This window comes from Ochotona princeps, chromosome 33, assembly GCF_030435755.1.
Source record: "Ochotona princeps isolate mOchPri1 chromosome 33, mOchPri1.hap1, whole genome shotgun sequence".
Taxonomy (NCBI): Eukaryota; Metazoa; Chordata; class Mammalia; order Lagomorpha; family Ochotonidae; genus Ochotona; species Ochotona princeps.
Genome location: NC_080864.1, coordinates 6299075 through 6311889, shown reverse-complemented (window position 1 = coordinate 6311889; position 12815 = coordinate 6299075). Strand labels below are relative to the sequence as shown.

The following is a 12815-nucleotide window of genomic DNA, read 5'->3' as shown; positions in this document are numbered from 1 at the left end:
TCTTCTTCTCCTTTTAATTTATTTATTGTTTTACCCAAGGAGAAGACGCGCTGCGTCTCCAACGCCAAACAGTCACAATGGGGGACCAATTTCCTGCCCTCCAGCCCCGCCGCCTCCGCCAATACTGCGAGGGGAAGACGCAGGCAGCTCTGTTTTCTAGAAGGATCCCAGCGAGGCATAAAAGCTGCGCAGTCATCTGGCACAGCAGCAGAGGTGGCGGCGGCAGGTGCCCCCCACCCCAGGCTCGGAGCGCAAACATGGGGAACGCGCACTCCAAAAGCAGCAGTGACGGCGCCAGGCGGCCCGAGCTGTCCATCTGCGGCGCGTTCCCCAGAAAGTGGGGCGAGAACGTGTTGTTGGATAACGAGCTGCTCACCTCCCGGGTCCTGTCGGTGCTCCGGCCAGAGCGGGGCATGGGCGCGGGTGACCTGCGCTGCCCAGCCCACTTCCTAAGCAGCAACTCCGTCTTTGCCTCCGTAGCCGCCTCGCTGAAGGACCGCCCTAGGGCCGGCCTCCTGTCCCAGGGCAGCCCGGGCCTGTCCAGGAATGTCGGCATGACGGTCGCGCAGAGAGGGGCTCCCCAGCCAACACCAGGCCCGGCCGGAGCAGCAACAGTGCGCCTCGGGTAAGCCAGGGGAGGGCCGGCCCCCCGGGAGCAGCAGCAGCAGGTGGGAGGTTGGGCCAGGGGTTGGGGGGGTGGAGGGCTGTCAAGAAGCCACCCCGAATGGAGACCCCCCTCATATTTGGATCGCTTTGATTCAGCGGAGTTGGTCCCCTGAATGTGCAGTTGCCATTCGTTAACACCTTCCCTCAAGACACCTGCCACACACCCCGGGAGGCAGGTGGCCCTGTAGGGGCTGCCCGGAGACAGGGCTCCTGGCCATGTTCAACCCCGGCACTGCGCCAGACTTGATGGTGATTTCCACAAAGGTGAATTTGGCAGCATTTGGGATACTGAAGCCCAAGATGTTGACAAGCGTTTTTTAGTGAGCTGGTGGACAAGGTGGCACGGGCTGCCCCGTGCCTATAAAAATGGACCCTGTCCTCCCTGCGCCCCTGTGGCCACCTGGTCCCCCAGCAGCACGAAGGACAGGGGCTGCCATGGAAGACCCAAGCTCGCACCCAGTGTGGTGTCGTGTCTGAGCAGAGAAAGCCCGTGGGAAGGGGCCACGCCCGGCCCACTCCACAGCACAGGCAGACCACAGGAGGGGGTCCCGGGTGACAAATGTGGGACATTTCAAAGCCACGGGCGGGGGGGAGGGAGCTTGGGGGCGTTCCCGTGTCGGGAAGGCACAGGAACGTTTTTTGTTGATGTGTCGTGACATATTACCCTGTACCCCAGGAAAAGGGTAGGGTGTGTGGTTTCCATGTGTCAGTTAAATAGAAGTAACTGAACAGAGAGGAGAGAAATCTGTGACCAGATTAAACCTCATAGTGAAAACTAGAAAGTGCTGGAACCCTCTCTGGTTTCTATCGGGTGGACCCATGAGTGTGGTGTGGGTATCTATAAGATGGAGCCGTGTGTGTGTGTGAGACGCGGGTACGTGTGTATGCATGAGTGTTTGCACCTGTGTTAGTGTATTTTGTGTGTGAGTGTGTTAATGGATTTAATTCCACCCCTTGCAAAAGCTGATTTTTCTCTTTTTTTTGGTCGTTTGCCCTTAGCCCAGTCTCAGGAGAGATGGATGAGGCTGACTCTGCCTTTGTCAGATTCAAACAGGCAGCTGACGACTCTCTCTCTCTCACGTCCACCAGTGCCGAATCCGTCTTCGTAGAAGGTACGGCCCCCTGGGCATCCACTGGTCCCCATGGGTACCAGGAAGTGCCGGGCGGGTTGCGGGGGCGGGGGGGCAGTGGAGCACGCGTCCCACCACGTGCCCATGGGAGGGTCCGAGGTGGGGGAGCGGGAAGAGCCCCACCAAGCCCAGTCCCGGCAGCGACCACCCCCCCACCAAACCTTCCCTCAGACCCCTACACGGCCTCACTAAGGGGCGAGATCGAGTTGGACACTCGTGAGTTCGAGGCCGAGTCCTGGAGCCTCGCCGTGGAGCCAGCCTACGCCAAAAAGCAGAAGAGAGAGGTGGTAAAACGGCAGGACGTGGTATACGGTGAGGCAGCCACAGCCCCACGTCCTCCCCTGGAATCTGGTCCCACGGAGGCCCCCCCATCCCCATCCCCATCTGGCCTCGCGAGGGGCCCACACAGCCAGCTGGCTGGAGAGGGCTTGGCTACAAACCACCCGGGCATATCTAGCTATGTCATGCCTGGGTCTGGGTGTGGCCAAGACATACATGGCAACACGTGCTGTCCACCACAGGCTGGGAACATTTCTGGGGACTTCAAACAGGAGCCTCCTTCAGATGCCACAATCCCAGCATGCATCTTGGGGTTCTCTCTCTCTCTCTCTCTCTCTGTTGCTCCTTTAGCTGGGGCACGTCAGGGGAGGCCTGGGCACCCCAGGCAGTGAGAAAGGGCATGGGGGCCCTGTGTGGAGGGGTGGGTATTTTTAGAAGCCAGCCCAACCTGAGCAGGCAGGTTGGAGGGAGGGAGGGAGGGAGGGTGGACGAGCAGGGAGCTGGGCGGCCCCCACGAGCTCCCTGCATCCCCCTCCTCTTGACGCAGAGCTAATGCAGACAGAGGCACACCATGTACGCACGCTCAAGATCATGCTGAGGGTGTACTCTAGGGCTCTTCAGGAAGAGCTGCAGTTCAGCGCCAAGGCCACCGGCCGCCTCTTCCCCGTCGCCGAAGACCTGCTGTTCCTGCACGGTCACTTCCTCGCCCGCCTCAAGGAGCGCCGCCAGGAGGCTCTGGAGGAGGGCAGCGAGCGGAATTACATCATCCAGAAGATCGGGGACCTCCTGGTGCAGCAGGTGCGCAGGACACGTGGGACCACGCCTGGGTGGTTTTCCCATCATCGTCCCCCCCCCCACCCCCCCTTCACTGACATCCCATCTCATCCCGTGGTAGTTTTCAGGTGAAAACGGGGAGAAGATGAAAGAGAAATACGGTGTGTTCTGCAGCGGCCACAACGACGCAGTCAGCCACTACAAGCTGCTGCTGCAGCAGAACAAGAAATTCCAGAACTTGATCAAGGTAAGAGCCAGGCAAGCGGCTATCCCACCTGCCGCGGGGAGGCAGTGTCTCAGGACTAGAGGGGGGACTGGAGGGTCCCGCCTTTTTAGAAAGCAGCGTGATTTTCACAGCTGGTTTCTTCGGACCTGTGTGACAACCCTCGGTGTCTATAACAGAATGGCTGAGGCAGGCTAGTTAGCCTTATAAGGAAAAGAGGTTTATTTCTGCTCGTGGTTCCAGAGGTGAAGGGTTGAGGGGCTCCTCACCCCAGATGTATCAGAGGAGGCAAACACAGAGCATCACCCTCATCTGTGCCACACACACCCCCTCCCCATCAGAGCCAGCGTGTCCAAATGCAGGGCCCTGCCCCCATGATTGATGGATTGCAGCCCTTTCCAAAGGAAGAAGGGATAGGTGTGTGGCCCAGTGTATTTTGTGTGTGAGCCCACAGTGCATAGGTGCAGGGGGTGACTCAAGCGTTGGGGTCCCTGCCACCTACCTGGGAGACCCAGATGGAGCTCCTGGCCCCAGCTCAAGCCACCATTCTGCTCCCCTCGCTCCTCTCTCTCTCTCTCTCTCTCTCTCTCTCTCTCTCTCTCTCTCTCTCTCTCTGTGCCTCTTGAACAAAGTTGACTCCACTCAGCTCAAACCTCCTTCGAACCACAGCAGGGTCAGGGGAGGCCTCACAGAGGAGCCTCTTGGGGGTCTCTGGAGTGACCATCATGGGGCATCGGGGTGGAGAGGGGACTCAAAGCTCAGAGCCACCCAGGCACGGTCACCAGGCACACCCCACGCACACTGCCCGTAGCCAGGAAGCAGGCGTATATAGCTCAAAGCTGGGTTCCCGTCAGCAGCCACCCCTCAGGCTGGTTCCAGATCCCCTGTGCCCCGGAAGCAACATGTGTCCAGCTCCAGTCCTGCTACTGTCACTCAGAGTGGAGCCACAGGATGAGTGGGACCCCTTGGGAGGGGGGGTACAGCTCACCCCATGAGCAGTGCGGCACGGTGGGGCACAGTAGGGCACAGTGGGCGGAGCTCCGGTGGCAGAAGCAAGAAGCTCCTGGACACGGGTGGGTGGGAAATGGGCTCCCAGGACCCCCACACGCCTCCCTGCGGTCAGTCCCTGCCCCCCCATCACCAGGATCCATCGGCAAGGGGCAGGCCCACAGCACGGGAGGTGTGGCAAGGCCAGGAGGCAGCCACCCAGTTTAGTTCCGGAGGGTTCCAGAAGGAACAGCAGGTGCCCCCAGCTCTCCGGGATCTGGGGTGCGTCCCCTGCAAAAGCCAGAGAAGAACAGCCCCCGGGGAGGGGTAGAAGGAAGGCTCTTTCCCAACCCCTACCCCCGGCAAAGTCACCGTTTCGGGTCGTGCCCCCGTAGGGTGGCCGCTAAGATGACCGCCCGCGTCCTGTGCTCCCCCCCCCCAGAAAGTGGGCAGCTCGTCCATCGTGCGGCGGCTGGGCGTGCAGGAGTGCATCTTGCTGGTGACCCAGCGTCTCACCAAGTATCCAGTGCTGGTGGAACGCATCCTTCAAAACACGGAAGGTAGGGCCGTCACGCACGCGCACGCGCCCCCGGGCCGCTGGGACGCAGCATCCGCGGGGTGCCCGCATCCCATCACCGCCTGCGTTCAAGCCCTGGCTCTGCCTCCTGCAGTGGGTGCTGGCTGCTCTGCTTGGGTCCCTGCCTCCGCCCCCCCCCCCCCCCCCCCCCCGCTGGAGGAGATCCCAAGTAGGGCTCTCGGGGCCCCTGGCTTCAACCTGTAGCTTGTGTTGTTGTGGGCATTTGGGGAGTGAACGCAACAGATGGGAGGCCTCTCTCTCTCTCTCTCTCTCTCTCTCTCTTTCTCTGCTTTTCAAATCCATCAAAATTGTGGAAAACCATAAGCCTGTTCCTGGACCATAAGGGCCAAGCCCAGAGATGACCAGACTGGAGCCAAGGTCACGGGCACAGGGCACACTGCCCAATGGGTGGAGTCTCGGGGACCAGGGCAGTACCCAGCATACCTGCTGTGTCTCCAGTGGGAGTAGACCCTCCCGCCAGCCCTGATCTTGGGGTGTGTGTGGGGGGAACCAATTCCCAGTCAGGGCAGTAAGGGGGGTGGTTTCCTGATGAGCTGGGGACTAACGGGCTGTGTTTGCTGGGGAGTGCCTGGGGAGAATGTTGGTGGGGCAGGGGGGGGACACTCAAGGCCATTTCAGTTTCCTTCAACAGAAGTCCCCCTCTGCCCGGAGTGATTCTTAAACCAAAGGTCCCTTTAATACCTCCAAGATTCTGGTGGTAGGGCAGGGCTGGGGGAGCGGCTAGGCCCTGACATAATAGCCACAAGGACCGCCTCCAAGCCCCGCCCTGGGCAGAGACAAACAGTGTGTTTGTGTGTCTTGTCTGTCTCCATCCGTGTGTCTCCGCGTGCACGCGCGCACGACAGCCGGCACCGAGGACCACGAAGACTTGACCCAGGCCTTGAACTTGATCAGAGACGTCATCTCGCAAGTGGACGCCACCGTGAGCGCGCACGAGAAGGGCCAGCGGCTGCGCGAGATCGCGGGCAGGATGGAGCTCAAGTCCTCCGGCAAGTTCAAGAACGGGCTGGCCTTCCGCAAGGAGGACATGTTGAGGCGACAGCTGCAGCTGGAGGGCATGCTGTGCTGGAAGACGGCATCCGGGCGCCTGAAAGGTGAGGGGAAGAACCCCCCAGCCCCCTGCACCCCTCCTCCCTCACACCCCACAGCCTCTGCGGGGTGGGGGGGCACCGCCATGGAGCAGGGGGGCATGCGTGGTGGTTGCCACCTGACCCTCTGGCCGTCGCAGCCTGACCCCTTGCCATCAGAAGGAGGTGACATGCCTAGTACTGGGGACAATTGGGGTACTACCCTTCTTCCTTGGCCTGTGAAATGGGGTGCAGTGCACACCAGGGGCGCCCAAGCCCTTCCAGACACAAACCCGGGACTGCCCTCAGACAGGCTCCACTGTGATGGCCCCAGTGCCCACGCAGCCACCCAGAAGAGACCCCAGGGTGGACAGAGTGCCGCCAGTGGTCACAACGCACTGCTCCCCACTGAGCCCTGCCCTCCAAACCCATGCTATACTCAGTACTCGCCCCCCCAGTTTCCCCTCCTCCTCTGAGCCCCCAGAGACGTCTCAGCCCAGCGCTCAGCACCCAATCATAAAGGATGTGGCCAGAAGACAGCCCCAGTCCCTTTGTCATTGGAGCAGAAATATGTCCCCCTCCCCGCAGGTGGAATTCAAAACTTTCTACATACCACGCACCCCCCAAACTGGATGGTGGGCCCTCCTGGGGCTTGACTTGATTCTTGAGGGACAAAGGAAAAGAAAGCCTGGGACGTAGGAGGGCCAGGGCCGTGGCCCCGAGACAGGGTCCCAGCTTCAGCTCGGCCTTGGAGCTGGAGGCATCAGGCGGGTGTGTGGGGGGAGACTGGCCCTCCCATGGGGTGCAGGGGGCGGGGGGATGGGTGAAGGTGAGGAGATCAGCAGGGACTGGCAGGTGCAGGAGGGAGCGTCGTGATGCTGAAATCTTCCCTGGGGTCGGGGGGTACCTGGGGCTGCCCACCCGGCAAAGCGCCGACCACGTGGACAGGACACAGTCCCCAGCCACATGTATCCCCTCCCCTGCCAGATGTGCTTGTCGTTCTGTTGACCGACGTGATGCTGTTGCTGCAAGAGAAGGACCAGAAATACGTCTTCGCTTCGGTGGTACGTGCCAGGGAACTCCATCACACGCACACACACACCCAGGCCTCACAGAATCTTCTGGAAGATTCTGGTGCTCCTCTAATAAGAGCAGGCGGCAGGTGTTTGACACACTGGTCTAGGAAAACACATGCCTCGGATCTAAGTATCTCAGCTCGGCTCCCTTGCGGGGGCATGATGACAGCTCACGCACTTGGGAGTCTCTGCCACCCACGTGGGTTAAGTCCCGAGCCCCTGGAGCTGGCTTGCCACTGGCCCCAATCTTCACAGGCCTTGGCGGGGAGCTCAGCCGATGGCCGGGGTGGGTCTCGGTCTCATCACCCTTGTCCTACACACAGGGTGGGCCCCACCATCCTCACTGTGGCCCTCCTCCTCCTCCTCCTCCTCCTCCATGCAGGACTCCAAGCCCCCGGTCATCTCCTTACAAAAGCTCATCGTGAGGGAGGTGGCCAACGAGGAGAAGGCCATGTTTCTGATCAGTGCCTCCCTGCAAGGGCCGGAAATGTATGAGATCTACACCGGCTCCAAGGAGGACCGCAACGCCTGGATGGCCCACATCCGCCGGGCCGTGGAGAGGTGAGGGCCCCCCGGCGCCCCAACCAGCACCAAGCCGCTCCCACCCACGCACCCTCCTGCTTTCTGTTCTCCCAGAACCCTCTGTGTTTTCCCTCCCTCGTCCCATCCCCTTCCGGTTTCTGCTGACGCCGGCACAACTTAAGAGGGAGGGAGGGAGGGAGGGGGTCAGAGAGACCCAAACAGGACCTGGCATTTGGGGGGGACAGTCCTGATGGAGCAGGTGGGGGTGCTCCTCCCTGCGGATCCCCGCCCCGTCTCCTGGAAGGTCCCAGCTAACAGGACCCCAGGAAGCAAGCCAACCTCCGCTGTTCCCTCTGCCTGAGCGCTGACACCTGCCAGCCACACACGTGCCCATGGGGCACCCCTCCTCACCCCCCGACACACCGCTGAGGCCCAGCAAAACCAGAGGGGCTCTTGGCGGCTGGCTCCATAGACGCGGCTTCTGTGTGGGATGGTGACGGCCTGTTGCTGTCCCTACAGCTGCCCCGATGAGGAGGAGGGACCTTTCGGTGAGGCCGAGGAGGACAGGAAGGTGTTGGAGGCCCGTGCCAACCGACTCCGGGACTTCCAAGGTGAGGGGTCGGGGGGGGGTGTCCCTTGCGTGACCACAGTCCCCAGCCCCACCGCAGCTGTCACCAGGCCGCGTCAGGCAGCTCTGGGGTGGGTTTGGGACAGGGGATGACGTGGAAAAGGCAGGGAGGGTAAGGCCCCTTCCACACACCCCGGCTGCCCTCCCTTGGGATCCCTGACTGTCCCTCCCGGGCACGTAGTCCGGCTGAGCCAACAGGACCAGCTGATCGCCAAGAGCCTAGCCGAGAAGCAACACATCTATGTGGAGATGGCCGAAATGGCCGGCCTCGAAGATGCCACGCACTCCGGGCTCCTGCTGCGCGGTGGGGACCCCTCCGAGACCCTGCAGGGGGAACAGATCCTGAGGTCGGCCATGAGCGAGAGTGAGTCGGGTGTCACCCCCCCCTCCTCCCCCTTCTCGGGACCGGGGGACCCCCCCAAGGCCACGGCTACGCGTATCCCTCACAGCTGCTCCTCCCTGGGCCCTACTTCCCACCCCACCCTGGATCAGAGGCTGAGCAGGGTGGGTTTCTCTTTCCAAGGTGACGCCCCCCAAAACAGGGGTATGGAGTGCGGCAGCGAGCCCAGCCCCGACCACAGGATAACCCCCCCCCCACCTCTACCTCCCCACCTTCTTCCACAGTTGAGATCCTCCAAAACCTGGTCTGCGGACGCCTGGCCAGCACCAATGGCCACCCGGACGATGAATGCGGCTCGGCTGGTCCATCCTGGAGGACAGACAGCTCCGGGGGCCAGGGCAGCCCCAGTAGCCCCAGCAAGAGTAGGTGCTACCCGCCCCACCCCCGGGACCCCACCCCCTTCCCCAGGGAGCCCCCCATAAGGCTGCCTGGCTGCTGCAGAAGCCAAGGGTCCTCCTGGGTAGGGTTTCTTAAAACCTTCCAGAACCCTGCAGGTGCTTGCCGTGCCGGGATAACGGGCAGCAGCGCCCTCTGCTGGTCTCGATGCCTTAGCCAGCAGCCTGGCCTGGCTTTGCATCCTGAGAGGGCTAGGCAGGGAGGAAGAGCAGGAGGAAGCAAGAAGGCCCCTGGAGCTGAAGCTGGCTTCACACGGCCACCCATGACTTTGGGTTTTTTTTTTTTTTTCAGATGGCAGTTTCAAGAAGGGCAGTGACCCCCGGCCACAAGACTGGCAGGGCCCTGCGAGCGTCCCCGACCCAAAGCCAAGCGACGGTGAAGGTCTAGGTGGCTCCGAGGATACCCCACAGGCGGTAGGTGGTATCCCGGGTACACGTCACGCCGTGACTGGCAGTGTCTTGGCCCACAGCATCCCGCAGGCCGGGAGGTGGGCAGGAGAGGCCATTTCCAAAGCACCAATGGCAAGGACCCACAGGGGCTCAGGGCTTTCCTCTGTGTGTGTTGGGGGGGTCCAATGTCCAGTGCCAGGGATCCACTGCTGTCCCCTGCCCCCCGGGCTCAGAAGCCACCTCTGGCCAGCTCTGTCGCGTGGACTTGGCCCCTGCGGCCAGTACAGACAACCCAAGCCCCACACCCAAGCCTGTGCGCCCTCATCTTGCAGAATCTCTCAACAGATCAGCAGCGGGGCCACGCTCCCCGCCCCTGCTGTGACCCGTGTCGAGGGGGATGAGTGGCCCATACGCAGTGCCCAGGGCCTCCCGGGGATTGGCCTTAAGAGCGCTTTGGGGTCTGACCCTCCTGTGTTGGCAGGTGGAGGCGCAGGACACCGTGTCTGCTCCCAGACTGCGCCTGGAGTCAGAGGTAGGCGGGGCTTGGCCTTCCAGGGGGTGGGGCCTGGCGCCCACGCCCTTACACCCCTTCAGAGAACCCAGCATCCGTGACACTTCCCCTCCCCGCAGCTCATCCAGCGCATCCAGACGCTGTCCCAGCTGCTGCTCAGCCTCCAGGTACTCCCGGTGGGCTCCCGGGAGGGACCAGCTGCTCCTGCCCTGCCCTGGTGAGCCCTGCCCGCGGCGTGGGCGTAGCTCACCCCAGCCCTACCCCTCCCCAACCCACAGGCAGTCATTGCGCAGCAGGACAGCTACGTGGAGGTGCAGCGGGCGTCGCTGCAGGAGCGCGAGCAACAGATGCGGATGCAGTCGACCCGCGGGAACCTGCTGCTGGAGCAGGAGCGGCAGCGCAACTTCGAGAAGCAGCGGGAGGAGCGGGCGGGCGTGGAGAAGCTGCAGCAGCAGCTGCGCCAGGAGCAGCAGCGCTGGGAACGCGAGCGCGAGCGCCAGCGGCAGGAGCTGGAGCGCGCCGGCGCGCAGCTGCAGGAGCGCGAGCACGAGGCGCGCCAGCTGCGCGCGCGCCTCGACCAGGAGCGCGCCGAGCTCGAGCGCCAGCGCCAGGCCTACCAGCACGACCTGGAGCGCCTGCGCGAGGCCCAGCGCGCCGTGGAACGCGAGCGCGAGCGCGTGGAGCTGCAGCGCCGCCTCAAGAAACAGAACACGATGCCCGGGCCACTGTCGCCGCCACCGTCCGAGGCGCTGCTGGAGGTGAGCAGCAGGTGCACGCGTGCCACGTCCCCCCCAACCCCCGGGGTCAATCCCAGAAGCCCTTCCTTCCTCCCTGAGGTTTGCAAAGTAATCAGGAAAAAAAAAAAACACCACCCGCAGAAACCCAGGGTCGTGCGGGTGCAGGTCTCTGAGGATCTGGTTTAGCAGACAGAGCCCGGGACTCATTGTGTGTGTGTGTGTGTGTGTGTGTGTGTCCGGGACTGGAGCAGGAGCGAGGGAGCAGGTGCCTAGGGTCTGGGCCAGCAGACCTGGTGGGGAACAACACTGGGGATTCCAAGGGCCAGGGGGGCTCCCACCAGCATCCACAGCCTGGAGACCCCTGTCTTCTGTCTGGTCCGCAGGGCCAGCCCCCCATCCACAGCCCCAGCTTCAACGGAGATGGGCTGGAAGCACCCACAGCGCTCCCCTCCAAAGCCCTGGCACCCCGGGTGAGCCTGGTCATGCAGGGCTCTGGGGCCGAATATACCACCGAGCGACCCGAAGTGACACGCAGGGACAGCACCCCAGGCGAGGGCCGGCTAGCCAAGAGCGACGTCCCCATCCAGCTGCTGAGCGCCACCAACCAGATCCAGAGGCCCACGGCCGTGCAGCAGCAAATCCCCACCAAGCTGGCGGCCTCCACCAAGGGCGGCAAGGACAAGGGCAAAGGCAAGGGTTCCCAGCGCTGGGAGAGCGCAGGTGAGCGCGGGCCCTTCCAGGGGACAGGTGCGGGAGTGGGCAGCTGAGGCCTCACACACACACACACACACACACACACACACACACCCCAAGCCAGGCCTGAGCCCCCTCCTTCCCGCAGCCGCCTTCGACCTAAAGCAACAGCTACTGCTTAACAAGTTCATGGGCAAGGAGGAAAATGCCACCCGCAACCGCCGCTCGCTCAGTCCTGTCCTACCCAGCAGCCTCAGCTCCGCGCCCCCCACAGGTGAGCCCAGCCCCATCCTGGGCGGCATGGCCACCTGCGGCACCTGCTGGCCGCTGACACCCCTCCCCTGTCTCTTCCCCCCCCCCCACCCCCGCAGACTCCAGCTTCCCAGGCCCGAGCCCAACCCCAGCTGATGCACCCCCCGAAGGCTTCGCGCTGAAGGCCCCTGGCGCGCCCCCACCCCCCTCGCCACTGCTGCCCACCACAGCACTGCCCACCACACCGCTCAGCGCCCACGAGGACACCAGCAAGGAAGATGTCATTTTCTTCTAGAAGGGCCGCGGCACAAGGTGCGCGCCCCTCCCTGGCCTGCCCTCCCTCCGGGCCTCTGGGGACTTGCAAGAGGTGGCTGTGAGCCACCCAGCTGTCCCTGCTCTGCTTCCTCTCAAGCACACACCGGGCAACCACCCAGCCGGGTCAGCTGTTGATGCTCCCACTGGTAGCCTGGCTACTCCGGCCAGCTCGTGGCTTTGCGTTTATACAAAGGAAAGTTCTCGTCAGAAGTTGGACCCACGCTCAACCAAGGAACTGTGCTTCCTAGCTCCAACCCCGCCCCGTGAGAGGGGGCCGTGTGTCCATGGCAGCGAAGGACAAGGGCCCGAGGGCAGCCTGCGGAGCTAGTGGCTGGTGCCCAACTTCACAGCCAGCAGGAGGCCGCTGGAGCCCGTGACCACAGCATTGCGTGGGGATGCTGGCGTGGGCTGTGACACTGTGGGTTAGACACTCCCCTTCCGGGTCAGACGCCCCTGCCCCACGGGCTCCCAGAGCACTTCAGGCTGAGGGAGTAAGCCAGGTACGGGTTGGACTGCACCTGCCCCAGGGGGGTGGCCAGAGAGGGCCCACTCTGCAGGGTGTATTGGAACTCAAGTCTCCCCCAGAGTTTTACGTCCCCATGGACCCAGCAGGGCTGCTGGGAGGAAACCCCTCACAGCACATGTCCCACATGTCGTGGGACACCCAGGTACAGTGAGACAGTGGCCCGTGCCAGCTCTGTCCAGGGCAGAGAGCAGACTCACAGGCGTTGACAAGAAGGGCCTGGGCTGCTCATCCCATTGGCCCCAGGTAAGGGCCAGACTGCTGAACCCAGCAACGGGACCTCAGCCCTTCCTCCCAGGCCTCTTGGGGGCAGAGGGCACAGGCTTCCCCTGGACCCAGCAGCCGTGGCACCTGCTGCTGGGTGCTGCAGGCCCAGGTGGCGCAGGCAGGTGAGGGCGTTGGCCTCCGATGGCGGATGCCAATGCCACGGTTCACCATTCCTGTCCCTGGGGTCCCATTCCTATCCCTGGGGCTTCTGCCCACCCGTCGCTCTCTAGACAGAGAGCACAGCATCCCACAGCCCCACAGGCTCATCTGTGCCACGTTTCTGATCGGTGTTTTGTATTTTTTGTACGGAGAAGTATTGGAGCACTTTAGAAAGCTGACTTAGGAGTTCACCCGTTCTGCGGTGAAGACCCCCCCCCTCCCA

General features: G+C 63.0%; 1 protein-coding gene across 1 annotated transcript; it reads left to right on the top strand.

The window, feature by feature from the left end:
- The first annotated feature begins 245 nt into the window (after window positions 1-245).
- On the top strand, window positions 246-11994 carry ARHGEF18 (Rho/Rac guanine nucleotide exchange factor 18). The gene is made up of 19 exons (XM_058657893.1): window positions 246-625; window positions 1666-1778; window positions 1968-2108; window positions 2623-2873; window positions 2971-3096; window positions 4502-4619; window positions 5503-5751; window positions 6712-6788; window positions 7183-7361; window positions 7842-7933; window positions 8132-8314; window positions 8575-8712; window positions 9038-9159; window positions 9617-9667; window positions 9766-9813; window positions 9925-10404; window positions 10767-11103; window positions 11225-11350; window positions 11448-11994. Exons 1-19 carry the CDS (start codon window positions 258-260, stop codon window positions 11621-11623), a joined length of 3375 nt encoding a protein of 1124 aa, XP_058513876.1. The 5' UTR covers window positions 246-257; the 3' UTR covers window positions 11624-11994.
- The last annotated feature ends 821 nt before the right edge of the window (window positions 11995-12815 follow it).

Coding starts and splice junctions, on each gene's coding strand:
- ARHGEF18 (XM_058657893.1), top strand. CDS start 258: ATGGGGAACGCGCACTCCAAAAGCAGCAGTGACGGCGCCAGGCGGCCC. Junction 9,668..9,765: donor GACTGCGCCTGGAGTCAGAG/GTAGGCGGGGCT, acceptor CCCTCCCCGCAG/CTCATCCAGCGCATCCAGAC. Junction 10,405..10,766: donor CGTCCGAGGCGCTGCTGGAG/GTGAGCAGCAGG, acceptor TCTGGTCCGCAG/GGCCAGCCCCCCATCCACAG.